Consider the following 26,536-nt stretch of genomic DNA (forward strand, 5'->3'; position numbering starts at 1 on the left):
GCAAAAATAGTCACACCGACTTCAATTTGTGTAGCATAATGTAAATCATTTAACAACAACAAATTACAAATATATAACTTGGGCCGCTGCACCACTTTTGCTATTACTCCGATAGTAGGCAGTCATCTCATAGAGAACAAAATTATGTGTGGTCTAACTTCATGAAAAGAGTGGACTAATGTTCCATGAGATACTATATATAAATATATAGATATATACAACATGAATTATATTAAGAGTAGTGTTATCAATTTAAAAAACACAAACCTAACTTACCTGGGTCATTAAACTCCACCATAGTGTAGGTGCGTACACCACAAGGGAATTTCCTTATTATTCTGCCCAGAAGCCAGCTATTGACCACCTTAAGCTGCTCAAAATCGTCATACATAGACCCAGTTGTATCAACCAAGTACGTCAGCGAAGATCCCTCTGAAGATTAAAGAAAGTAAATATTTATTTATTTAATATCTTGAAAAAAACAGCTTCGTAAAATCTGACTTAGAAATGATATTGACATATTCTCATCTAAGAAGTACCATGGTCCTTTATAAAGATAGATATTCCTTATTCTGTTGAAAATAGAGATAGCAATGTACAAATATTTTGCAAATTAATGGACCAATGTATAACAAAAGTGAGCATTGAAGTGCATTTCAGCTGCAGAAAAGGCCGAATTTATGATTGGAATACTATACTCGTGATTAACAGAATCAGGAACTGTGATTTTTTCTGACCACAAATGACACTTACCACCATAAAAAACCTGCTGGCATACAGGATTTGTATGCTATAGAACATGTTTAACTAGAGATGGGAACACTCACTTTGTCACACCTCTTTGGGTTTCTCACATACATTTTGCATAGACATTCCAACACTTGTAAATGTGTCCCTACAATATCAATGTGTACATGTGGTTCCATGATGGCAGGAAAGGAGAATGAGGGCAGTTTCTAAATTTTGAAATATGTTTTCCAGGTAGATAATACAATCAAACGGTCTCATTTAAAGCCAAGTTTATAAATTACTGTAGAGCTTGTAGTCTTGTATGCCTAAGGCAGAACCCGCCTCTAGGGTAAGAGCCGCTTCAGAGAAATAAAACCCTTAGGGTGGTCCACCATGGCAGACGGGCATGGCTGACATATTAGTACTTTACTTGAAGACAGATTGCAAAGCAAAGGGTGTGTTTGTGAAAAAAAGATAACTAATGTACACTGTATGTTGGACCTCACCCAGTGGATGAAACATGTATGGTCCTTTGCTCTCGGGCACACTATCATACTTAACTTGGTTTCCCCAGAAGGATTGGGCATAGGGGGAATGGCATTGGAGGGCCACCGTAAGCAGGCCTGCCATTCTGATACCATTCTCACGTGTGTGGGCCCTTCTGAATACTTTTATTGCCATTATTGTAGGCAATGCCTTTGCCACAAGGAAAACGGATTATCTAATCTCTAACTGAGATGGGGGAACCTAGAGGGGTGCTGATGGTACATCTGACAATATCTGGCCATGTCTTACTTCCAGCCCATTCAAAATGACTTCCTAAATACACATTACCACCTCTATATTTCTGTGGATTGTCTATTCCATGAATAATCTAAACAGTAAGGAGGGAGAAGGTGGACTAAGCTTGGACCCCTACAATTTTAATTTAATTATTTGAGAAATCTTGATAATTTTGTGAATACCCTTAAAATCAGGAAGTTGGCATCTACAAGAAAATAATTTTGATTTCAGCCGTGGAGTAATTTTAAAGTCACATATAAAAGAAGAAAACCCAAAACAGGTTCCTTTGCAGCACGATGCTAGACGTGTGATGAGATGCTTGACAACCACAATCAATTTGATAAAAGTTTGTCACTGTCGAATATGTAACTCTAACAGTTTAGTAAATGATTTCTCATCCTGACTCCTAAACAAGTAAAACAAAGGTGTGCGACTTAAACGGAGCTATACACTCTCTGAGCAAATCATGGTAATAAATGCTGATGATAGAAGGTCATTATGGAAAAGCAAAAACATTTTGAAAATCAAATCTGAAGTGAAGACCTACGTCTGTGATGTCGTCAAAACTAAACAAACCCTACATGAGTTGTTTCAGGTTTGGCAGATGGAAACTAAGGATTCAACGAGGTATAGTCTAAAGGAATTCAGAAGCCACAAAGGAACAGTTTCAAAGTAGTAGAAGGATTGCTAAGGCTTCGAGGCGGAAGAGGTGCATCAGTGCCATCCTGTTCTACAATGCAGAAGTGTCTTGACCAGGTGGCAAGATACTGAGTTGTGCTATGTAGATATTGGAATGAAAAGGGAAGAAATACGTAGCAGATAAGAGACCCAGAGTACACGTTATTAGGGAAGTTTTATCTGGAGAATTGGATTCTGACGTGAGGTCTACATCACCGAATTCACATAGTTTTCAGGTCTTTTTTGCTTCTATACGTCTCCATGTCTCCCTTGAGTTTCATGACAATTTATCTCCTTCATATTTTGAACGATTGTCATTATTCTGTACAAGATATACTTTGCAGAAAACATGCAGAGTTTGATTCATTAACCTTTTTTTCCATTAGTGAGCCTATTAGAATTAAGACACAACTACTTTGTGAACAAGGTTTGGGTTGTAACTCACTTCAAGAAAGAAGCAAGCCACAAGTACTCATAGAAAAACTTTGTACATTGCATCCTTAGGTCCTCATTTATGGGGAACTAGTATAGGGGAGAGCCGCAAGTCTTCTTGCTGCGCTGCTATGCCAATGTGAAAGGACAGGAATGGATGGACTGTATTATTGAAATAAAGGACATTCCTATCATTTCGCCCTGCACTGGTGCACAATTTGCTGCTTTCACCATGGTGCAAGGGTGTCTGCGTTTTATGCAGGATTGTTTTTGTAAAGGAAGGGGTACCTTCCCGCACAAAAACAATCCTGAGAGGAGTTTTCCTTTTTCCATGTGTGCTGCAGAATGCAGCACACATGAAAAGATGAAAAAACAAGGAGACATTAAAATATTTCTCCTCGTTACACCTGCTCTGGGGAGGTGTAAGGTGTTGGCCCTGTCCCAGATTTACGTGATTAAGGAAATCTGGGGCAGAGTCAAAATCCATTGGTGTTTAATGCCCATGGAATGGTGGCCTGGAGCAGAGTAAGGCAGTGCAGCGACTTGCGCTGCGTTGCCTTTGCCTTACTTAATATCTATGAGGCGACGCAAAGTCACACAAAGTGGCATTCATGCACTCATAGATATGGTTGAGACGATTGAGCCGCCGGAGCATCAGAAAAAGTGACACTCCAGCAGCGCAAGTCTCCCATAAATATGCCCATTAGGGCCTCATTTATAGAGAATTGACATAGAGCAGCGCCACAAGTCTACATTATTCCATCCTGTAAAGAAAAAGGAAATTAAAATTCAAATACCAGGATTAAAATAATATGCATATTTAAAAACAAATCTAGGGAATGCTAATGTGAAATGGTAGGGCAATAAGGAAATGTTTGTGAATCAAGTTTTTCGTAATTTCCAATATGTTTAAATATAATTAATTTCAAATGATGTGAGTCTGCATGGGAGATGTTTCTATTTTGAATTTTGAATCTCTATGACAATATGATAGCGTATGTTGAGACCTATGCAATTTGTCCCATGTATTTGATTTAGCGCAAAATTAATATTCATTTGTAGGATCAGCAGTATAATCAAACATGTAGAGTGCATCTGCATATAATCCTTTGTCGTGTTAACATAAGGTGTTATGACTTTGAACCGTAATAACATAAAAAGTGATGTAGTTAGGCAGTTACATAGAAAACATGAAGAATTAATGTGTAAACCAAATGTAACTAGCAGTAAAAACTAACATGAAGAATTTGTGTTGTGCAGCTGATAACCATTCATTATTAAATGTGTTTATTAATAGTTTCATTTTATATGTAGGTAGGAATATCAATAGAATGTGCCTTATTTCGTATGCAATTCTGCACAGTTCATGCCCGATTTCTCTTATGTTAGCTGAATCTTGTAGGCCTGAAATGCATTTCATTGGAAGTTCTTGCTTTAGAATTAATAGTATGCTGTGGATTTAATTCCTTCTCGCTTTTGTGTTGCAGGTGGAAGAAGTTCTCTTGTTGGTTAGAATAATGTCTTTGTTTTAGTAGTTATGCAAGTAGAGAAGAGTATACATTGAGAGTTAAGGCTGATGGAGCATAAACGTTTAATAACGGTTGCCTCTATCAATTCTCACCATCAAATGAGAATTACGACAATAATTTTTTATAAGAACAAGTAAAATTATTGATAATGAAAAACATGAGAATTTCTTCTGCATCGTAAAAGCATGCAGAAATGTTTTTAAACATGGAAGTGTGAAAAACGTAATTAAAGAGAGAGAAAATGTTATTTGCTTATGCAATGTACAATTACAAGTTTGATAATCTAAACATGTTAACCTAGCAACTGTGTTTTTGATGACTTCTACATGTGATAAATTAAATAATTGCTTATATGATGAAGACTCGAAAATGGTTGAAATGCTAAGTATATGAATGCTTGATAACATGAGGTTTTGCAGTCTTACTTTAGCATCTGTGACACCAACTTGTATAACAAGAGTGACACGCATATTCATTTGTTCAAAAATTAATAACGTGCGAAACCTTTTTAACAATACCTTATATTGATATGTACCATTTAAAGGAAGAATAATGAGTAAATTAATTAGGAAAACTTAATTATTCATATTAATTTGTATTTTATATTAATCATAATGTGATAATGATTCAGGACTTTTTCATGTAGGCCTCAATGCTTCCTTTAATTCGTTCAAAAGCAGAATCTAACTGAAGTAATCATTTTAGACGCTGTGAGAACTTTTCATGAAGTTTCTTTCTTATGGTCGCAAACAAAGGACTCTCTCTTGATTCAGCTACACTTTTGACAGAAATATATCAATACAATTGCAAACCCAGAGAGAGCGTCTGGGAACAGACAGACAGTGAACAAAATGAATCCTCTTACTCCAGAGGAAAGGATGGAAATATAAAATAGTTGAATTTGATGAATTTGCAAAAGGATTACTTAATGGTTCCGGATTTTTCAGTGAGGTATTGATCACACCATGAACAGCCCACTGTGGATGACCAATGGAAATCATATGGAGTGAGCAAAGAGATACTTTATGGGCGTAAACTAAACTTTGGACGTATCATTGTCCCCGTGGAGGAGGATTCGGGTTGGCTGTCATTTACTATTTCCCAGCCTGACATGCCGTTGGACTGAACTCTTATTTCTCTTTAATGCCAATCCATTTGAACTTAACTTTCCTGAACTGACTCAAACCTGCACAAACCGGCTGGGAAAGTGCGCAGGAGTTAACCTTTTGGCTGAAAGGTTTACTGACTTTTTTCTGCAGCATCTTAAACTACGACTCTACATTATTTAGTTTGAATAATCTAAATGCTAAATCTCGATTTTCTCTCTCTCTTCTCTCTCTCTCTCTCTCATTTTCCCTACTAGGAAATCATTAAATGTTATCCTTTTTTAAGTCTGAATGTGGCTAACTTACTAATAGATTGTTATTAAATCTGATTACAAAAGGCGTTTTCATGTTTCCTGACCATTCAAATTGAGGCTTTAGATAAATGATTTACATGAACAAATCTTATCGTATTTAGGTCATTCTTGGAGTGAACCTCATGCTTTATGGTTTACATTTATTGGTATACAAACCGAAATGGTTGATGGGAAATTGCATGTTTTTAGCATATCTTATTCCAGGCCTTCATACGCAATTGTCTTATGTTCTCTGAATATCCAAGTCCCTAATAGCTCACATAAAAGATCCATTAGAGGGCCAGTGAATTCTAATAAGTTATGTTTGGGGCCCAGAAATGATCAGATTAATACTTTGGTAGTGAAAAGAAATTTTGACTAGACTTCCTCTGGATCAATGCGAATTAGGAGAACTGGGAATCAAAGTCATCATGTCACTGTTCAGGAACATCGCCGTTCTGTGAAAAACTACCTATGAGAACTTGGACCAAGTGGATGCCGTGACCCAAAAGGATTCCTGGGAAGATACTTGTGATATTGGAATCTTGCAAGAAGGGAAGGAGCTTTTGGAGAGAGACCATCTCAGAACAACCGCAGTCGCAAAAGCTTCATGCTACCTGACCCTTTTGAGTGGAGAGACTTCTAAGGAAGACTCCACATGCTCACACCTTTCTCTATCCTTCCTCGAAGAATGCTTAAGTAGGGGAGTCACATTATCGTTAGTGGAGGGATAGATTAATGCTTTATTCTCATCAACCCTCAATGCAGGGAAATTTGGACTCATTCTTTTGGATTATAGGGATTCTATTTCTTGAGTTAGTTTTTTTGTGCGTGTTGTACTGACTCAACATTATCTTCATATTTGGCTTTATGTAGATGCCAATGTATTTCTACATCCTAGTCTTGAGGTGTCTTTATGTCCAGTTATTTCTGGCTTTGTAATGAATTCACTAACTTTACTGATTATGATGGCGGGCGGATCGCCGCCGCAAAGTGAGTTCGCCTCTTTTCCACCAGTCGGCATCGTTCTGATAGCAGGTGCCGCCATCCATATTAGGATTGCATTTGAATTGATTGACATTATTAACAATTTCTCTCCTCTCCACGTTTTTATGCTGAGTAAAATAACCATTGAGATGTGACGCAAGAACAGATCTAGAACTTATGAGCCCAGCCATTTCATGTTGAAAAAAAAATCAAGTGTAGACCCAATTTTAGGTTTTATTAACAGTGCTGCAGTGGGGTTAGAAGCATTCCAGTACATAAAGATTTTTGCTACATCTGCGTAAGAAAAACCTTTGCACGGCATCATATCAATTGATATATTGACTGCAATACTCTTGTGTCACCACAGTGTGAGGAGTGTTTCACATCTAGGGAAGTTGAAAAGGGACTGAAGAGAGCAGAGCTTGCTGCGACACATTTTCTTTATGCTAATACAACTAGAATAAAATCATGCCATTTTAAATCTGGACTAATAGATGGAAATGTGGCTGCCTTTACCTAGTGGTATCATTATCACACCTCTCTCCCATTATTTTTCTAAAACAGGAACAATTGGAAAATAAGATATTAATACACACTGTTTGTTGTACAATGTACCTGTTAATGATGCACATCCACTATACATGGAGGTTGATGAAGCTTCTTGATACACAATTGTTCCAGTGGGTAAATCTGGTGGGGCAAAAAGGAAATGCACATTTTTTATCATTCAAAATACAGTAAAAGTTGTGTTACACATTTAACAAGCAAGTACATTATTCAAGGGTGTGGAGCATGTGATCCCTGTCATTCTTTTTTATTATACTGTACTCTATTTTTATAATTCAGATTGGGAATTCTGCTATTTGTTGTTTGACTTTATTACTGCTGGAGTACTGCATAAATACTTCCCAGGCTACGCCTGACCACTCTGTGCCATACCTACTAAGGTCAGGCTTATTTAGTGACTTTGGGTTCACACTGACAAGTTAGTGTTATTATTCCCTGAGGTGGGTGAACACCCACCCCAAATACTAACCTTTTTTTTCCAGGGCGGAAGTCCCAGAGAGAGTTAAGTGATGGTGTTAGGATTCCAGTAACTTTTTTAATTTGTATCTTTGGGTGAAGAGAAGTCAATGCTATTTGGGATTCTACTGGGTGGCAAAACACAAGGAATACTTTTTATGCATATGAAGGGCCTAATGAAGATGAGGCAGGACATTAAACTACATGGGGCTTATTTATAAGCCCCTTGCGCCCCGGTGCTACACATTTTTTGACACATCGACACTCAGTGTGCTGGTCCATATTTATAAGGCCATGCAAAGACACCCTGTGTGGCTTTTTATGGCCTTGTAAATATGGCTCTTTCGCACACATTACTTTGCATGACAGGGGTGTGGCACAGGTATTAATGTGGTTATTCCCACGTAACTCCCATGGATTCTGCCACATTCCCAGATTTACAATGTTTCATAAACCTGGGAATGGATCAGAATCCTAGGCCTCCTCAGGGGAGGTTTAGAAGTGGTGGAACGAGGAGAAATACTTTTATTGCATTCTGCTGCACACATAGAGATAGGAATACGCCATCACATAGTTTTTGTGCAGGAAGGTGTCCCATCCTGCACAACAGCAATCATGCCTGCAATGAAGGCACCCTTGCACAATGGCGCAAGGGGCCTTCGTTGGTGGAAGGCTGCTGTTTTAGCACTGTTGCAGGGGAGAGCACAGCATAAGCCATATTGCTGTAAATATGGTGCATCCCTGTGCTTTTAAATGATACAGCTCGTCACAGCAAATTGGCGTGCGGAGTCCCAAAGAATTATTTTGTTATACTTGCTTCTTGTCTACCTTGTGAGCAACGTGGAACACAATCTTCGCTTGTGTTCTAGATTCCTATGAGGGTGGGGAGGTTCTAATGAGGGCAGTTGGAGTCAAGACTTCAGGGACAAGTTGAGCCAGCTGATCTCTTTTCGGCGAGGTGGTAGCTGTGGACCCAGTGCGTGGTTGGGAGTATTTAAGTCTGTGAGGATGACTTATGTCACAGGCATCAAAGGTGATGTCATTGCATCAAAGTGAGGCTTAAGTACTGGTGGGTGAGTGCTACCTTTTGCGCGAGCTGTTGGCACAACACGTGACTAAGGCGTAAGCTCACAGTAAGTGCGAGTGAAGTCAGGAGCCCAAGTGTCATCATGCGCAGGCCGTGTGTATACCCAGCAAGCGTGAGCCAAGGCAAGAGCCCAGAGCTCAAGCCTCTGAGCGTCACAACGCTTCCCATGTTTTCAAAACAACACCCATTACCTGCCGAACTAACATCCTGCTGCACATCATCAGTGGCCATTTTCTTGTTTCTCAACGTCAGGAGCAAGATTAACATGGCTGCTTACCATTTTACATTGGGGGATAAATAGTGACTCATATGTACTTCGCAAGTCTTCCCTTGATTTCGGTGACCCGCACACCATTATCTTCTCTGTGCTAGACTACTCTTTGTTTACAGTGACTTTTACACTTCTTTGTGAGTCGTTTTCTTCGGTCACTCACAAACCCTAGTTCCTTTATTATTTAATTGAGGAGAACATTACGCACTGTTCTCTCGTGGGTCAGTTCTTTATCTAAGGTGACTTTCACACCACTTCTTCCTCCTCAGGCAGTTTTTTAAGACCAGAAAATAGCTGGTCTTAAAAATGGAGATAACACTTGGGGCCTCATCTCAGCAGGTTTTGGTGCTGGGCAGCGCTGCAAGCAATGTGGCTGCACTGCCCTGCGACAAAACTACAGGGCAGGAATGAGCATTCACAATAAGATAGTGCGCGTTCCTGGAAAAGTGTTGCAGCGCTGCGACAAGACAGTGCTGCAACATTTTTCACTACATCCTTCTTGCAACACCATGGATGCGCAGTGCTCACTGGACAGCGCTCAATGATGCCAGTAATGACAGATACGTCTGGAATCCTGACGTATCTGTCTGCGCTAAAGTCACGCATTACTGGAGTTGTGTCACAAGCATGACGCAACTCCAGCAATGTATGGGGCCTGTCTATCCATGTGGCACTGCGTCACCCTTTTGCCAGCCATCATTCAGGCATAAGGTACTGACGCAGTGAGGTCCTACAATTGTTGCAGGGAAATATGATGGATTTCACTGTGCCACTCCTATGAGGCCTTGTCGCGTGGGAACGTACACCCTGCATACATCCTACCTGATGCAGGTATGATCTGGCACAGGGCTTCACACGGTCACACATATGCCTACATGCGTCACTTTGCAAATATGGCTCAACGTGGTGCTAGATTTTTCCTGGTCTTTTCTTGAAGGGTGCCAGGGTGTTGGAGATCCATCGGTGGCGGTTGTGTGCTGCGGTGTTATTGCTTGTAAACGTTGGCGTAGTGGTGGAGCTGAGGAAGTTGATGAGAAGTTCTTCAGTGGCCTTGATCCAGCTGCGAGGGGGCAATGATGGCAGTGGTGTACGATGGGCATGGTGGAGACGTGATGTACACATTGATAGTCCGTCGAGGAGAGTCCGGTGGTGTGGCTATAGTTGTTGTTCCCGCTGGCAGAGGAGACGTGCTCGACCATGTGTACTGCTATGTGACTTGCTGCTGTGCTAGCTGCTTGAGTCTGACATTGGTGAGCTTCCTCAGGAAGGGGTGGTGTTCTGGACACTGGGGTTGTCCAGGTGGAAGTAGAGTTCACCAAGTAGGATGTTGTCAGTGGATGGGAGAGCCTTGGGTGCAATGAGGTCTACAATTGTATCGTAGAATGGTGGGACATGGCCCGGGGGCCCTGCAGATGACGGTGCCGCAGAGTATGGGTTTGGGGTTGGTTCGGATCTGGAAGTTGAGGTGTTCCATGGTCAACGTTGGGTCATTAGAGTGTGTGGTTAGTCGGAGTGGGCTTCTGTAGGTGATGGCAATGCCTCCTCCTGGATGGTCGGGTGGTACTTGCATGTGATTTAATAGCCGTCAGTGACGGTGATGGCAATGTCCGGTCCATAGCAGAGATTGGTCCTAGCAGGCAATGTGGCATCTAGGGTTCATGGCCATGAGGGTGCTGGCGTCGTAGCGGTGGAGTATCCGAGAGGAAAGGGCATTGGTGCTGAGCACGGTTCAGGGGCAGACTGATGCAGACAGGCTTGCCTATGGTGCCTTTGGCACGGGAGACATCCATTACAATGCAGGAATTACATTGTAATGCCTTTACAACACAACTACAACAACGCATTCCATTCCAGCCCATTGTGAGGCTAGTAATGGTGTTTTTTAAGTTTTAATGTGGGAATGGGTTTCAGGGGTCAGAGATTAAATTTCGGGTGTATTATGGGGTAAAAATATGAAATTTAGGGTGTGTTTTGGGTTCAAATATAAATTTTAGGGTGTGTTTTGGGGGGTCAAAAAAGAATTTTTGGGTCCAGGGTGTGTTTTGGGGTACTAGGGTTAATTTTAGGGTTGCACTCATTGACGTGGGAATAGTAATGTTTTCATCTCCGCTTTCCAGCACTTTCCCTAGTTACAATATACATAGTAGTAGAATGCATTGTAATGCATTGTAATGGAATGCGATGTAATGGTGTGCGTTGTGACGTTATATATACCTTTGGCACACCAGTGGTGTGCCAGTTGCGCATGGATGCACCCACGCCCACTATAGAGAAGTGCTGCGGGTGGGACTGAACAGCTGAGAGGAGGGAAACGCTGGAAAGGATACTGGATGGTGTGGGGACGTGGAGGTGTGTATCTGAGTCTGCTTGAAAGCAGTGGGGTGATGCTCTTCCGTCATTGCGGATGAGCCACCATGGGGGGGGGTGTCACACCGGGTGCTGGGCCTGGGTGGCTCGACCCCCGGTCCTCCTCTGCTACGCATCCAACCTTCCTCTTAACTGGACATTGACACCATTGTGCAATCAGCTGCGCTCTCTCCAAATCTGTGATATAGCCAGCAGAAGCCTCAGCCTTGTGGTATTTCACATGCCTGGGTACAGCAGTCACCACCAAATCTGCTGAGGAACCTCCCGATGCAGGTGATGCAGCAGGGCACCCTTAGGCGTGAAGTTGCAGGACTCCCAACACACAAGTTTGGCGCAGCTCAAGGGCCTTACCCTCCACATTGTCCAGCCAGTGCAAATTCATCCGGCCTGTCATGCAGAGAGGCGCTGGCCACCATTGGTAATCCCCTCTGTGTACAACAGTGTAGTGGTGGATCATAGTATGTGATGCAGACCTCCCTAATTTGGTGCACTAGAGCGCCTCTACTCTTCACAGCTCCAAGGGGCTCAAGGCAGTCTTCTCACACAGGTCAGCAAAGTGTCTCTGTGCACCCTCTCAGACTTCACCACCAGGTAAGGGCGACCGCTGCACCTCAATGTCTACCACCATGGCTCAACGACTCCACAGCACCTCCGCATCCCACTGCAGGTTCCAGACGCAGGACCAGCAAGGCATCCAGGCTCCAGATGCAGGACCAGTGAGGCATCCAGAATCCAGATGCAGGACCAGCGAGGCATCCAGGCTCCAGACGCATGACCAGCGTGGCATCCAGGCTCGAGATGCTGGACCAGCGAGGCCTCCAGGTCCCAAGGACTGTCTGCGCTTTCAAGGTTTTGGATGCCATGGTGTTGCGAAGAATACGCAATGAGAAGTGATGCATCACTGGCTCTCGAGGCAAGAAAACCTCATGTTGGGCTGACTAACATGCATTTTTTTGGAGCTAATGGGCCTTTTGTTTATTTTTATGCCCGCTGATGTTACCAGCAGCTTTCACCGCTGATACCTGAAGCTATCGCCATGTAGCAACGTCTTGTGAATACGTCGCTAACAAGGCGATAGTTATCAGCGGTACACGGCAGTAAGAAAACTGCCGCTAACTAGCGTTAGTGGTAGTTATCACCACTCCTTGTACATATGCCCCTGAGTTTCCGAGGTCACTCTTAAAGAAGGGCTTTACTTTTGAGTGGGGGGAGCAACAGCAACGTTGTTTTGATCTTATCAAAGAGGAAATTTGTGGGGCTGGTATTCTTACACCCTTTGACATCAAAGTAAAGTCCATTTTTACTGTGGCTGCTAGCACAACAGGTCTTGGAGCGGTGCTGGCAAAGGTTCATGGTGGGCGTGAGAAGACCGTGGCATTTGCATCCAGAACATTGACTGATTCTGATAGGAATTATTCTGTTATTGAACAGGAAACCTTAGCAACAGCTTGGGGTTGTGAGTATTTTAGGACTTACTTATGGGGTTCCAAATTTGCTTTACGATCAGATCACAAACCCTCAGTTTAGGTGCTGTTGCCGGGTGGAACAGGTAAATGCTCGGCCACACATGCTAGGTTGGCTGCAGACTTACAGGAATACTGTTATAAGGTGGAACCTATCCAAGGATGGAGAAACATTCAAGCAGACTGTCCTTAGAATGGCAGGAAGTTGATGGGCCTTCTGTTTTGGAGAAGGAAAGTAAAAGGGCTTTGTCTTCAGTCTAAGATATTCTGATTGTGGTAGGACTGCATGCCATTACAAAACAGGAATGAATCAAGGAGATGGAGTCTGATATTACCCTGTAAGATGTGAAACGCTCGTTGGTGCAGGGGAGTAAGAGAGAGTGTGCTGTGTCTCTCTCTGTTAGTCATTGTCTGAAAGTTTTAGGTGAATTTTCTGTTTATGGCGATGCCTTGGTGATGGGAGGTGAGTGTTTAATTCCTCCTCAGGGTGTAAGTGACAAACTTATTGAGATAGCACATGAGGGGCACTTAGGCCAAACTAGAACATAGAAGAGGTTGCGTGTGGCTAGGTGGTGGCCTGGAATGGATGTTGAGGTAGATTTGTGGGAGGGGAGGTGTAGTGTTTGCAAAGAGAGTGAAAAGTGTTTGAGAGTGGGACCGCAAATTGAATTGGAAAATATAACTGAACCTGGGTGACCTTGGCATACTATTTGCATAGATTTTATTGGCCCTATGAATGAGTTGAGAGGAGACTTGAGATTTGCTATGGTGCTCGTAGATATGTATTCTAAGTGTTTAATTGTAAAGTTCATGAATGAAATCCCCACCAAGTCAACTGTAGGCGTATTGAATCAGATTTGGTGTGAGGAAGGTATACAATCTGTTGTCAGTACAGATAATGCCACACAATTGACTTCTCAGGAAATGGGAGGGTTGCTGGAGGCTTCTGGTGTTAAGCATAACTGCACCTTGCTTTACAATCCCCAGGGGAATGGTATTGTTGAGAGAGCAAAACGTTTGGTCAAAGGTGCCATTCAGATGGTGTTAGTTGGTCGAAGAGATGTGGCTATTATGGTTTCAGTAATGTTGTGGGCATATCCCTCAAGTGTAAATAGAATAATTAGTAAAATGCCCTTTGAGCACCAAATTAGTTCCTATCTGTATCAAGGAGATAGTACAGCGTGCAGGCAACAAACAATCGGTAGGTGAGGGCAAGTTTTACCAATGCGATTAGTAAGGGTAAGTGGACAAAACTTCAGAGTGGCAGGTGTGGAGTTGGTTAGTCTAAATTCAAAAGGCCTTTCAAAGTAGTGTGAACCCTACGTCATTCTGTGGTGTTGGAGAATGGTGAAAGAAGGAATTATAGACCTGTAGCATTGTATCAAAGGGGGGAAGGTGCAATTTGGATGTGAAGCAGAACACTTTGTATTCCAACATTGCCTTCATGTTGATGTTGGATGATGATTTAAGCCTTCCTTCATGAGTGGGTACAAATACCAGGGCATCTTTCCAGGACAGAGGAGATGCCCATGTTGATGTTGACCAAGTGTGACTCTGCTGTAGAAACAACAATGGGTTGTGTAGTTCGTCACCCGCCTGGGTACATTGATGATTATGTTCAGGCTTAAAGTTTCTAGTGAATATTTTGTTCATTCATGTTTTTATCTTGTTAATTTATTTTGTGGTTTATTCATTTTAACAAATTCTCATTTGGCTGTAATAAAGGAAGGGGATGTGTGATACTTGCATCTAGTCTTTGCCTACCATGTGAGGAATGTGGAATTCTTTCTTCACTCGTGCTCCAGATTCCTGTGAGGATGGGAAGGTTCTAATGGGGGCAGTTGGAGTCTGGCTGGCCGAGGAACAGAACCCAGATGCTACAGAGTGTATATATATAAATAAAGCTTACCTACTACAGTACCAGGTGTGTAGCTGTACTTCAATATGCTTTTACCATGGTGCAAGGGTGCCTGCAATGGAACGCAGCTGCTGTCTTCGCACCGGTGTAAGGAAGAGCACATGGATGCGCCAGTTTGCTGTAGATATGCGCATCACTGTGCTTTTAAAATGATGCAGCTTGGCGCAGCAAATTGTCGTACATGAGGCCCTATATTTATAATGGCTCCCCCTTGGCTGCTCTCCTCCATGCATGAATTTTACCAAATTGATTAATGATTCCAAACCAAAATTCAATAATAAACCTTCCTCAATTTTCGGTGTTGTAAGAAAGCTATTTTAGAGCAGATTTTAAGTTAATTCATGCATCATTAGGACACATGTCTGAAATACCAAACACAACATTTGATGTGAGAATCAAGAGTATGAAGCTGTCTTAAATGCGTGAGAAGCGCAAAACAGTAAAAACCTAGTGACCAGTCAACAGAATTGCATGGAAAATGGATCCCTAATTTAATCTCTTGCATGTGGGATTAATTCTGAGTTTACCTGGATAACCTTGTAGCAAAGTCTTGTCTTACATATACCATACTATATGAAATAGCTGCAAAGTGAGAAACCATTATATTCTAGTTTGCAAAACTCTGAGTAAGGTCTTTTAAAACATGTTATTATATATTCATATTTAGGCATTTGATATAATACAGCTACAATTCCAGTGCAATGGGTTGCCTTATAAAAACATTTAAGCATCTCAATTGACACTGAATGCTTTCAATCAGATAGAAAAAGTCATTGATTTGCTATACCATTTTTTATTTTTTATTCGAGTTCTTTCAAGTATGTGAATGATGCAAATTGTAATCCACACAATGCATTTTGGACCATAACAGGTCCTTCCTATATTTTAGAAGAATATTGTTAGAAACAGATTATGTTTTCATTCTTTCCTCTTTCAGAGCCCACTATAGCTTAAGATGGTGCTGTTTTGTTTCTACAAGCTCCAATTTTGAAATAACTGTTCTAAAAGTCATATCTTGATACATGTATAATGGATTTTAGTTGTTTTGGTCTTTTTTGGTTTTAGATATAGATACTGTATTTTTCTAAACAGGTGTGGTGTTCATTTGTGGTGTTTTCACTGTGTTACTGTGTGCTTGGGTACAAATCTTTACACATTGCCTTTGGGATAAGTCTCTCTACTCATGCCAAACTACCAAGGGGGTGAGATGGGGTTATCTGTAGTGTGTAACTCCCTTACCCTGACTAGAAGCAAGGGTCCTGACTTGGACAAAGGTGCATACCTCTGCAAATTAGAGAACCCCCACTTCTAACAAACTGTGATTGAATTGTTATGAAAAAGTCCTCCGAATACACAGAAATTACTTGTGCTAAACTCCCATGCAAAAAATCACCTGTATGGTCTAAGTCTTGCAGATTTGGAAAGACAAATGAAAAGACAAAATCAATGTGCCATAATAGATTTTGGAAACCCAGAAGGTGAATCGTGGTGCAGCACATGCTTGCAAATATATTTAACAAAGGAAACACCAGTGTAGATTTAATTAATTATGCCACTCATACAAAAATTGCTTAGGCATGTAGTGCTTAAACACCCTTAGTACTAGACAGGGAAAATATATTTACCCATAAGCTGGTCTATAAGGTTGGTAAATGAGCACCTAATGGGTACATTGTACATTACAGAATTAAACTAGCGGGGGCGTACCTCGTAATTTCCTCCAGCGTAATTACATGGCATTACCACAAAATTACACAAGTTTCTACATAATTATGCCAGAGGAGTTATTCGCCATTTAGTGCTACTTTCTTACTACATTCAAAATTGACGCAAAATGTGTCATGAAAAGCTCCTGAGTCTGCATTGAGGATTCGCGCCTACCAAGACTTCAACTCCCAGAAGGCCGTGGGAGGACAGGCAGGTGTTATCACGGCGCTCGTGCAAGTGTGCGTAATTCTGAAGTTCCGATCTGATTCTTTTCCGGAGGTTGCCGTGTGAAGACACCGGTTGGGAAAGCTCCGGACCCCAAGGCGTTGGTGAGTTCCGAACAGCAAAGAGACGGGTGAAAAGTTCACCGTGAACGCCTTTGCTCTTGAACTATCGCTTAATTCGAACGAGGTACTAATAGCGCGGATGCGCTTTTGTTTTCTCACCTTCATGTTTTGGTTGCACGTTTTGGACTGAGTCAACGGCGGTGAAGCTAACCACGTTCGCTCTCAGTTCTGGCTCATATTTTCTGTTCTCATTTATCTAAAAGACTTCCTGGTGCGTACATGCGCTTCTGGTATTAGGAACTAGTCCCTGAGTTATAGGATGTTCCTTCCTCGGAGTAATTGGCAGCGGTTGTACCAATACGGTGGAAGCCCTTTCGTTGTTTTTTGGGAATCATGAGGAGAGGTCAGCGGTGACGTAACAGCGGGGTTCTTTCCGACTTTGCTTTCAACTACCAATTGCTATAGGATGTGAGGCGACGGTATGCTACACTGTGGAAGCCCATCCTGTTTTATCCTTTGCTTCTGTTGCTTTGAAGATAAGCATCAATAGTATTCTGGATTGACACTGTTGTACGAACTGAGATCCTGGTAGCTCTATATGTTTCGTTTATGCTGCATACATCCTTCCCTCCACCTAGAACCGGTGAGCTGGTATCTATATTATCTGAGTTATATAGAGTAGAATAAATATATGAATGTGTTTTACATTACACTCTGTTCTTTTGTGTATTAGATGATATCTATTGGAGTGCTCTGTTAAGATGGAAGGTCCGAATAGAGTATGCTGATCCAATTGATATACAAGGTATGCAACGTCCATTAGCGAGATCTAATGAGAATAGACTGTATACGTTCTCTGTTTCTGCTCTTGTACCTTTCTTATTTCAGGTTCTTATCCCCACTGTCTCTACCCTTTTTCCCTCACCTGATAACCCTATGACTCTGTTATACATATATTCAGAGTTCAGGGATGTCTGGAGGTGGACCCCATATTGCATCATCCAGATCCTGAGGAGTGCTGGTTCTGACAGAATTACGCACCCAAGAATAGATACTCCCCCCCCCCCCCGATCTGGGCGATCCCAATAAATATGGCTACTATGGATGATGTAGTGCAAGCCTTGGCCGAGGTACAGCAAGAATTAGCAGCTTCCAGATTAGAGACCGCAGCTTTGAGAGATAGAGTGGATAAACTATCCAGAAATCTGTTTGATGTGAATGTCACTAGCAACCCACAAATACAAGTGACTGTGCTCCCCCCTATACCTTTAGCTAGTCCGGAAAGGTATACAGGGGATCCTCATAGGATACAGGTTTTCTTGACACAGGTTATGCTCCATTTTTCCTGTAAACCCTCGTATTTCCCTAATCACCATTCCAGAATGGCTTTTGCCATGTCTTACCTTACAGGGGATGCAGCTAATTGGGCGGTTCCATTAGTCAGAAACAATGGCCCCGTGTTGTCTGACTGGGACGCTTTCCGTACCTCATTTAAAAGGGTTTTCAATAGACGGACTACCACTTTCAGTGCGGACAAAGAGTTGCTAGAGCTGCGCCAGAAGAATGATTTGGTGACCTATCTCACATCTTTCAATTGTTTAGTGGCCGAAGCAGCTTGGCTGGAAGAGAAGAGGATGTCTCTTTCTATCAAGGGTTGCGTGACGGTTTAAAGGATGTGATAGCCCAAATCGATCCACAGCCTACCAGCTGCGCGGATCTTATCAGTCTTTCTCTTCGCCTTGATGGTAGAATGTCTGAACGTAGTGTAGACAGGTCACGAGGTGAGAAGGCTTTCTATAGAACGGAAAAACCTTAGGAAGGAGTTAGTTTCCAGTGACAACGCTAGTGAACCCATGGAGATAGGGGCCATCAGGGCGCATCTATCATGCATGGAGAGAGAGAGCCGGCGCACGCAAGGGTTGTGCATGTATTGCGGTACAAAAGGGGGTGGTGATGGACGGAGCATCTGAATCAATCAAACACTCACACCCAGTCAAAAGATCTGGGTTTAATCCATCACCGTTCTTTAGCCCACTCTGCCACCCCAGTTCAGACATGGCTATATGAAAATCAGTCTGACCCTGTGCCTCATGGGAACAGTCCAGCCCGAACTGCCAAGCCATGTCTTCCCTGGACTGGAAACAAGCTTCCGTGGACCGGTTTCTGGCATTCCAGCCGTCTTCAGCCCGGCTTGCTTGAATCCAGTGGCAAAGTGAGCAAGGGACTCACGTCTGAGCATACCCTGCCACACTTATGGCGGCCCTCAGAAGCTTGTTTCCGGTCCAGGGAAGGCATGGCTTGGCAGTTCGGGCTGGACTGTTCCCATGAGGCACAGGGTCAGACTGATTTGCATATAGCCATGTCTGAACTGGGGTGGCAGAATGGGCTAAAGAACAGTAATGGATTAAACCCAGATCTTTTGACTGGGTGTGAGTGTTTGATTGGTTCAAATGCTCAGTCCATTACCACCCCCTTTGGTACCGTGCATGTATTGCGGCAAACGAGGGCACTTCGTACGTGACTGCCCTTCCAAACCAAAGACGGAAGGTTTTTACTATCAAAACAAAAAGGCTGGTTTTTCGGTTGCTAACACTGCGTCTGGGGTTTCTTCTCTGCCTCTTCCTGATGGTCACAAAGAGAGAGAGTGGAAAATACAGTCTTTATCTAGTAACACTATAAAAGATACAGAAATACACATTGTATTGTTAGTAGGTTTGGAATATCAACAACATGTGCATCAGGTGTTAGCCATGTTGGATTCGAGAGCCACAGGGAATTTCATCGATAGTGGCTAAGTGACGAGGTTAGCCATATAACGCATACCAAGAGGAACCCCTGAAGAGGTTTTGGCTGTAGACGGCAAGCCGTTGAAATCTGGTTCAGTCACTGATCAAACCGAATCATTACAGCTTTTCATATGTGAGGGTAAACGTCAGCATTTGGAAACCATTACTCTAACCATCATAGACGCTCCTCAGTATGAGGTCATTCTGAGAATGCCATGGTTTGGGGACCACAATCCTACTATTGACTGGAAAGAGAAATCAGTCAGGTTTTTTGTTACAAGTCTGTTTTATTTTAGAACAAAACCCCCTGAGAGGGGCAAAGTAGCACAGCGTTAAGCCCACAACCTCTATCCGAGGCCGGCCACGAAGAATGTGCAATAGATTTAGCTTAGTCAGAGCATTTAACATAGCGCCTGGCCTACAACCCCAAAGGGGCCGGCCGCGTGGCTTAGGATAAGCTGTTAAAGTTGCTCAGCATTGGTAGAACCCCAAAAACGGATCAGGGAGAGTGGGTGGGAAGTTAACAAACTCAGCACTTACGAACAACCCAACAGAGGTCCATGAACACAGAGAGGAGCTACAGAGGAAAGAGGGAAAAGGAAAGAAAAGAGAAAGAGGCCAGAGACAAGAGGTAGAGGAGATAGCGCGCTAGCAGGTTGGGTGGGCTGGTCCGTGGATAAGGAGTGGCATTAGGCAACGAGGGTCGGCCTCTAGAGCTCAGTTGTTATGGAAGTCGCCTACGGGAGCAACCTACTGGGATCTGTAGGGACGACAGCATCCTCAAAGAGATGTAGGGTCGGGAGCCTAGTGGGCATGTGTCGTGCGTGCTCCATTGAGCACAAGTAGTGCACCAAGGGCTTCCAAACTGACTCAAAGCGGGTGTGGCGCAACTGGAGCCGCGCTGTGAGGAGCTCCATTGCCAAGACGTGCCACAGCCGCACAAACCAGGAAGCTATGGGAGGTGCTTCACTCTTCTTCCAATACAAGGCTATGAGCTGCTTGGCCGCACCCAGCATTTGTAGCGCTACAATCCAGTCACTTCGGGTTAGGGCCTTAAGTTTGGATGGTCTGACACCCAACAGGATCGTACCTATGGCTTCAGGCAAGGGGAACCCCAACACCCCCCTGATGTGGCTAAGGACCTCCTTCCAAAAGACAGTAAGGAGCGGGCATGCCCACCATATGTGCACAAAGTCCCCCGTCACAGCCCGACACCTCCAGCACAGTGGCAAAACATTGGGGAACATCTTATGAAGCAGCAGGGGAGTGTAATACCATTGAGTTAAAAGTTTATAAGCATTTTCCCTCTGCGGGATGCTCCGATATACCTTGGAGATGTCTCTCCACACCGCGTCCCACTGCGAGGGTGTAATGTCCGTTTCAAACGCTATCTGCCATTGGCGCTGATACGGGTGGATGGGTATGAGTAGTGGATGCTGTAAAATGTGATAGATTTGGGAGACCAACCGTTTTAAGCCCCCTAGGGTGCGCACCAGGCGTTAGAAAGGGGTGAAGGCGCGTGTGGCAGCTCGGTACACACTGTCTTCAGAGGCCCAATGACGCAATTGGGCATATTGCAGCTGTGCGGCGGGCTGCAAGAGGAACTCCTCATGACATTGATCAAACGATTTAAACGAGCCCCTGTCAAACAAGTCACAGAGCACCCTGCAGTCCCCCTGTACCCAGTTCTCAAATGCCCGAGTTTGATAGGCCGGCGGGAAGTGAGGCTTTGCCGCTATGGGGGTATGCGGGGACGGGAACGTAGTAAGACCCCTGGAGACAGCAGTGGCATCCCGGATGTCCAGCACCGTTTTCGTGGGCACTGCAAGGTACGCACTTGAAGCTATGGCAGGTCCCAAATGGTGCGCCCCGTCACCGCCCTGTCCATGTGTAGCCACCCTTTTTCACTCTCTCTTACCCCCCACTCTATCATAAATCGGAGGTGTGCGGCCCAGTAGTAGTGGACCAAGTTGAAGCAAGCTAGTCCCCCCCGTCTCGCGGGGCCATGAGAATTTTCTGGGAAAAACGGGAACGCTTACCACCCCAGATAAAGGATGTGAGCTTGCGCTGTAGGCTTCGTATGCAGTGCAGCGGGATTGGAGTGGGGAGGCATTGAAATACGTATAGGATTTTGGGGAGGATTGTCATTTTGACTGCGTGGAGGCGGCCTAGCCAGGACAACATTAAGGGTTTCCACCGCCGCAGGTCCTCCAAAATCTCCTTTCGGCAGGCGCGCCGATTAACAGAGCTCCAGTCATCAAGGGAGGGGGTCAAGGTGAGGCCCAGGTATCTGATATGGCTCTCAGCCCAATGGTAGGGCACAATCCCCCTCAGGGCGGAGAGATCCTCCGCCGGGATGGTAAGATTTAGTGCCCAGGACTTGTTGTGGTTGATCTTGAGGCCGGAAGCTCTTTCGAAGAGACAGAGCGCCCTATGGACAGCCGGCAAGGAGTCCCGCGGGTGCGTGAGAGTAAGGATCAGGTAATCCGCAAACAGCGCCACCTTGTTGTCCCGCCCACCGTGTGCTATCCCGTGGATGTCCGAGTCACATCGTATCAGCTCCGCGAGAGGTTCCACTGCAAGGGCGAATAGGAGGGGCGAGAGGGGGCACCCCTGTCTAGTGCCTCTGTGAATCGCTAGTGGCAGTGTTAAGTCTCCATTGACTCGAATTCGAGCTTGGAGCCCTATATATGGAGCCATGATCCTTGCAATCATCTTCGGACCCAGCCCGAGTTTACGAAGCACCGCCCTGAGGAAGGCCCAGTCCACCCGATCGAACGCCTTCTCTGCGTCCAGGGAGAGAAGGCAGGCCGGGATTTTCCAGTGCCGCACTTTCCCTACAAGGTGCGCAAGTTTGCGAACATTGTCTGCCCCCTGGCGATCGTGGATAAATCCGACCTGATCGGGGTCCACAAGCCATTGCATATACGGGTCTAGGCGTTGGGCGAGGAGCTTAGTGTATATTTTGAGATCCGTATTAAGCAAGGCGATAGGGCGGTAGGACGCACACAGTGCAGGGTCTTTCCCGGGTTTCGGTATTAACGCTATCTCCGCCATGCCCATGTCAGGGGATGGACCCACCTCTTCGGAGAAAGTATTAAACAGCCGGAGGAGGTGAGACCGAAGCTGGGTCTGAAATGTGCGATAGAAAGATAGCGGCAGGCCATCCGGACCCGGCGTTTTCCCCAAAGGTAGGTCCTTAATCGCTGCCGTGACCTCATCCTCCGTAATGAGGCCTTCCAGCTCCGTTGCGTCCCCAGCCGGTATCGTCGGTCCCTCGTAGTCATCCAGGACGGCCGCCATCACATCCACCGAGACAGGTTCTCTCCCGTACAGAGATGTATAGTAGTCCATAAATGCAGCCTGCTTGGATTTCTCCGAGACCTCGTTCGATCAGTCCTGCAGTTGGATACTAGTTATGTGGGCCTTGGAAGCGCGTGCTCTCAGCCTTCCCGCCAGCAGTCGCCTACCTTGTCGCCACCTTCAAAGTACTTTTGCTTCAAGGCCAACAGGGCGCCTTCTGCCTTGTTGGTGCGCAGTAGTCTGAGTTGCCCTCTGAGAGTGGCCAATCTCCTCCTAGTGTCTCGTGACGACCGCTCCCGGTCCTGCGCCTCGGCTTTCTTAATGTCCACTGCCAACTCAGCCTCCAGTTTGCAGGCAGCACGCCTACGTGCAATCGCCAGGGAGGTGACGTGTCCCTGAATCGTGGCCTTGAAGGCATCCCAAACCACCGGGAAAGGCATGTCCGGGTGTCGTTAGAGGCAAAGTAAGCGTCTATGGCCTCCCGGATGCTATCTACATCGTCAGCGTTTCGAAGGACGCTCGGTGGGAAAGACCAACGGGCGACACGCATGGGACGCGCCGCCGGGTCCTGGAGACGCATTTCCACATGGGCGTGGTCCGACAGAGAAATGTCCGAGATGGAGGATCCCAACGTGTCTCGGAGCAACTCCAGCGACGCAAAGAGGAAATCGATACAGGAGTAAGACCTATGGGTGTGTGAATAAAATGAATAATCTCTAAGATCCGAGTTGTGATAGCGCCACACATCTAGTAATCCTAAGTCTGCAATCTGCTTGGGCAGTGCAGAGGACATCACCCCGGAAGCGTTAGAGGCAGCACCACCGCGATCCAAGTCTGATTCCCACACTAGATTGAAGTCCCCTCCCAGTATCATGTGCGGGTCTCCACAGGGTATCTGTTCCCTCAGGAGTGTCTGGAGGTAACGCTCTTGTAACTGGTTAGGAGCATACACGTTGCACAAAGTGAACCTGCGCCGTCCCGCATATACTGTAACCTTGAGGAAGCGCCCATCCCCACTCTTATAGGGTCTGGAGTCTCCCCGCCTGAAGCCAGCTCTGCATAGTATGGCCACCGCCGCAGTTTTAGTGTCCGCTGCCGCCCAAAACTGAAGGGGGTACTTGGGGTGGGCCATGCGGTGTGTGTCCCCCTGCAGTAGGTGGGTTTCCTGAAGATAAATAATGTCGGGATGCTGTTGGAGGAGATAGCGCCAAACCTGCTTGCGCTTATTAGGGGAGTTCAGGCCCTTAACGTTAAGTGATAAAACCTTCAGGGTACTAGGTATAGTCGCAGCCATAGCAGATGTCGAGCATGAAACGCCCATGCACCCCGCTCCCACCAGCACAGGAAAAGGTGACCATAGGAGTCTGCCAAAGGATCCGTCCCCCCCACCCAGGTGACAGCCTCCACCCCTCCACCCGTCAGACCAGAGGAAAGGGACAGAGAGGAAGGCCAAAGAAAGGAAAGCAAAGGAGACGAGAAGAAGAGAAAGAGAGGGAGAGAGGAAGCAGCAGGAGGCCAAGCACGCCTCAGATGTGCCAAGGACAACAAAGGCCAACAGGGCCATTTCGGACTACTCCAGTCACCAGGCATCCTCTACCCAAGGGTTTGGACGCATTTAGGATTGTCACTCCCTATGGGGCAGCACAGGGGGTACCCACAGGCAGGATAGGAAACCTCGGCCCCGGTAGCCCCGCTGCTCGAACCAGATTTAGGGGCACCGCATATCTGGGCGGAGCATTTGGGCACATCAACGGCCATCATTCAGCACCTCATGGCGAACCAGTCATTGCAATTAGAGTAGAGCCCCAACAGGTCCAGGCCCGCCACGGGAGCAGCACCGGGGGGGGGGGGGGCCCGCACGCTAAAGTCAGGGGCAGTAGAGTCCCCAAGTGTAGGCCAGGGCATGACGTCACGGGGGTGTAGATTGCCTGTGTCACAAGGGGGCTGGTGTTCCGGCCGGCGACAGCACCAAAGTGCGGGAGTCCAGGCATCACATGGAGCGTCTGTGTAGGCAGCGTGCCAAGACAGTATTGCGTGGTGTTAGGCAAAGGAGCGTCCCATAACGCCAGAAGGAGTCACGGAAGAGTATGTCCCGACATGGCCCAGGTCATGGGGTGGGTGGATGGGAGGTCTGGCCATCACGGTCGCCCTCAAGGGAGCGGATGTGAGCTATGATGTCCTGCTTGGCCTGCGACGCAGATTTCTCATCTACTGGTGGGGATCGACGGTGTCGCCGGACCCTGGTCCAGTCCGGGCGAGCATGGACTCTCTCCTGATGACGTGATCTTGAAGGGCTGTGGGCCGCCGATTCCGGCATCTTGAGGAGTTGCGCCGCCTCCTGATAGGACCGGAGGACCCTGCGCTTGTCCTCCCAGCGAAACATGAGGGCAAAGGGGTGGCCCCACTGGTAAGCAATGTTGAGAGCCCTCAACTTCTCCGTCACCGGCCAAAAAGTTCTCTGCCGACGCAGGATGTTTGGAGCCAGGTCCTGAAAAATCAGTATTTTATGGCCTCCGTAGGTGAGGTTGGGCTTGTCCCTGGCCGCTTTCAAGATGTCTTCCTTCTCCGTAAAGTAATGCACCCGCGTCAGGATGTCTGGAAGGGGGCCCGCCCTACCCGCCGGTCCGTACACCCGATGGGCACGATCCAAAGTCGGGGGGGAGGCGTCCTCGTCCCCCCACACCTCTATAAGCAGTTGCGCCACGTAGGTCAGAATGTCCGTCCCTTCCTCATCAAGCGGAACACCACGGATTCGGAGGTTATTCCGGCGGCTTCTGTTCTCAAGGTCCTCCTGCTTAATCTGCTGTTCAATGTTTTGATCTTCCAGGGCCGGCACTCTCTGCCACAGCTGTTCCTGGTCTTCCGTGCGCGCGTCGACTCGCTTCTCCAAGCCGTCCACTCTGTCGCCCAGCTCAGTGACCTCCTTGCGCATCTCCTTAACGCACGTTTGCACTTCCATGCGCAAGAAGCCTATCTCCGTCTTAAGGTCAGACATGAAGGAGGCCATAAAGGCCTGAGTCACTGGCGGCGAGTCCGCAGCCAGCGACGAGGGGTCGTCAGTGGACGCCGTTGCCCCAGTCTTGCCCCACATAGCCATCACTGACGCGCCTTTAGCAGTCGTCGCCGGTTCCTGCTTGCCTCCTTTGGACCGTGTCATCGTCGGGTCTGAAGTTGAAAGCTACGTGCTCGTGCCCCCAGGTGGCAGCAGTTCAGTGACCAGTGACCAGGGCCCCCGTCCACCACCGGCCCAGGTGGAAGGCACCCCAGGGCGCCCTCGGGCAATGCAGGCAGAAGACAGGGCCCAGCAGTATAGAGCGGAGGTCAAGGCGCCGCACTCTGGGTAGAGAGGCGGGAAGCGGGGAGACAAGATGCGAGAGCACACACAGATCAAAAAAGCAATGCCCCAAGTGATGCAGCGTCCACAGCACCGCAATAAGAAGAGGCAGCCCGCTCTAGTATCAGTCAGTTTTTTGTCTAAAGAATGTGAGGAATACTGTTTACGAGAAGCCAGATCTCAAGCAGTAGCGTTAACTTATCCTTTTCAGGTGGCTACTGCAGCAGAAAAAGAGGTAATTTTGCCAATGGAATATTCCCAGTTTGCCGATGTGTTCAGTAAGAAATTGTCAGAACAACTTCCACCTCATAGGATCTATGACTGTCAGATTGATCTAGTCAAGGGGGCAACAATTCCGGTCTGTAGGGTGTATGAGTTGTCAGAACCAGAAACTAGACATCTCAGAGATTACTTAGATCATTTTTTGAACCTTGGTTTCATACGACCATCCCG

At 45.8% G+C, this 26,536-nt stretch overlaps 1 protein-coding gene across 1 annotated transcript in view; it reads right to left on the bottom strand.

Annotated features, from left to right (window-relative positions):
• Window positions 1–26,536, bottom strand: part of LOC147660915 (uromodulin-like) — a 705,518-nt gene that overhangs the window by 542,924 nt on the left and 136,058 nt on the right. The window contains exons 4-5 of the mRNA XM_086951433.1: window positions 7,153–7,227; window positions 277–432 (exon numbers count right to left, since the gene is read on the bottom strand). Coding sequence (XP_086807559.1) covers window positions 277–432; window positions 7,153–7,227 — 231 coding nt within the window. The remainder of the gene's footprint in view (window positions 1–276; window positions 433–7,152; window positions 7,228–26,536) is intronic.

The sequence above is a fragment of the Lissotriton vulgaris genome, unplaced genomic scaffold, assembly GCF_964263255.1.
Source record: "Lissotriton vulgaris unplaced genomic scaffold, aLisVul1.2 SCAFFOLD_380, whole genome shotgun sequence".
Taxonomy (NCBI): Eukaryota; Metazoa; Chordata; class Amphibia; order Caudata; family Salamandridae; genus Lissotriton; species Lissotriton vulgaris.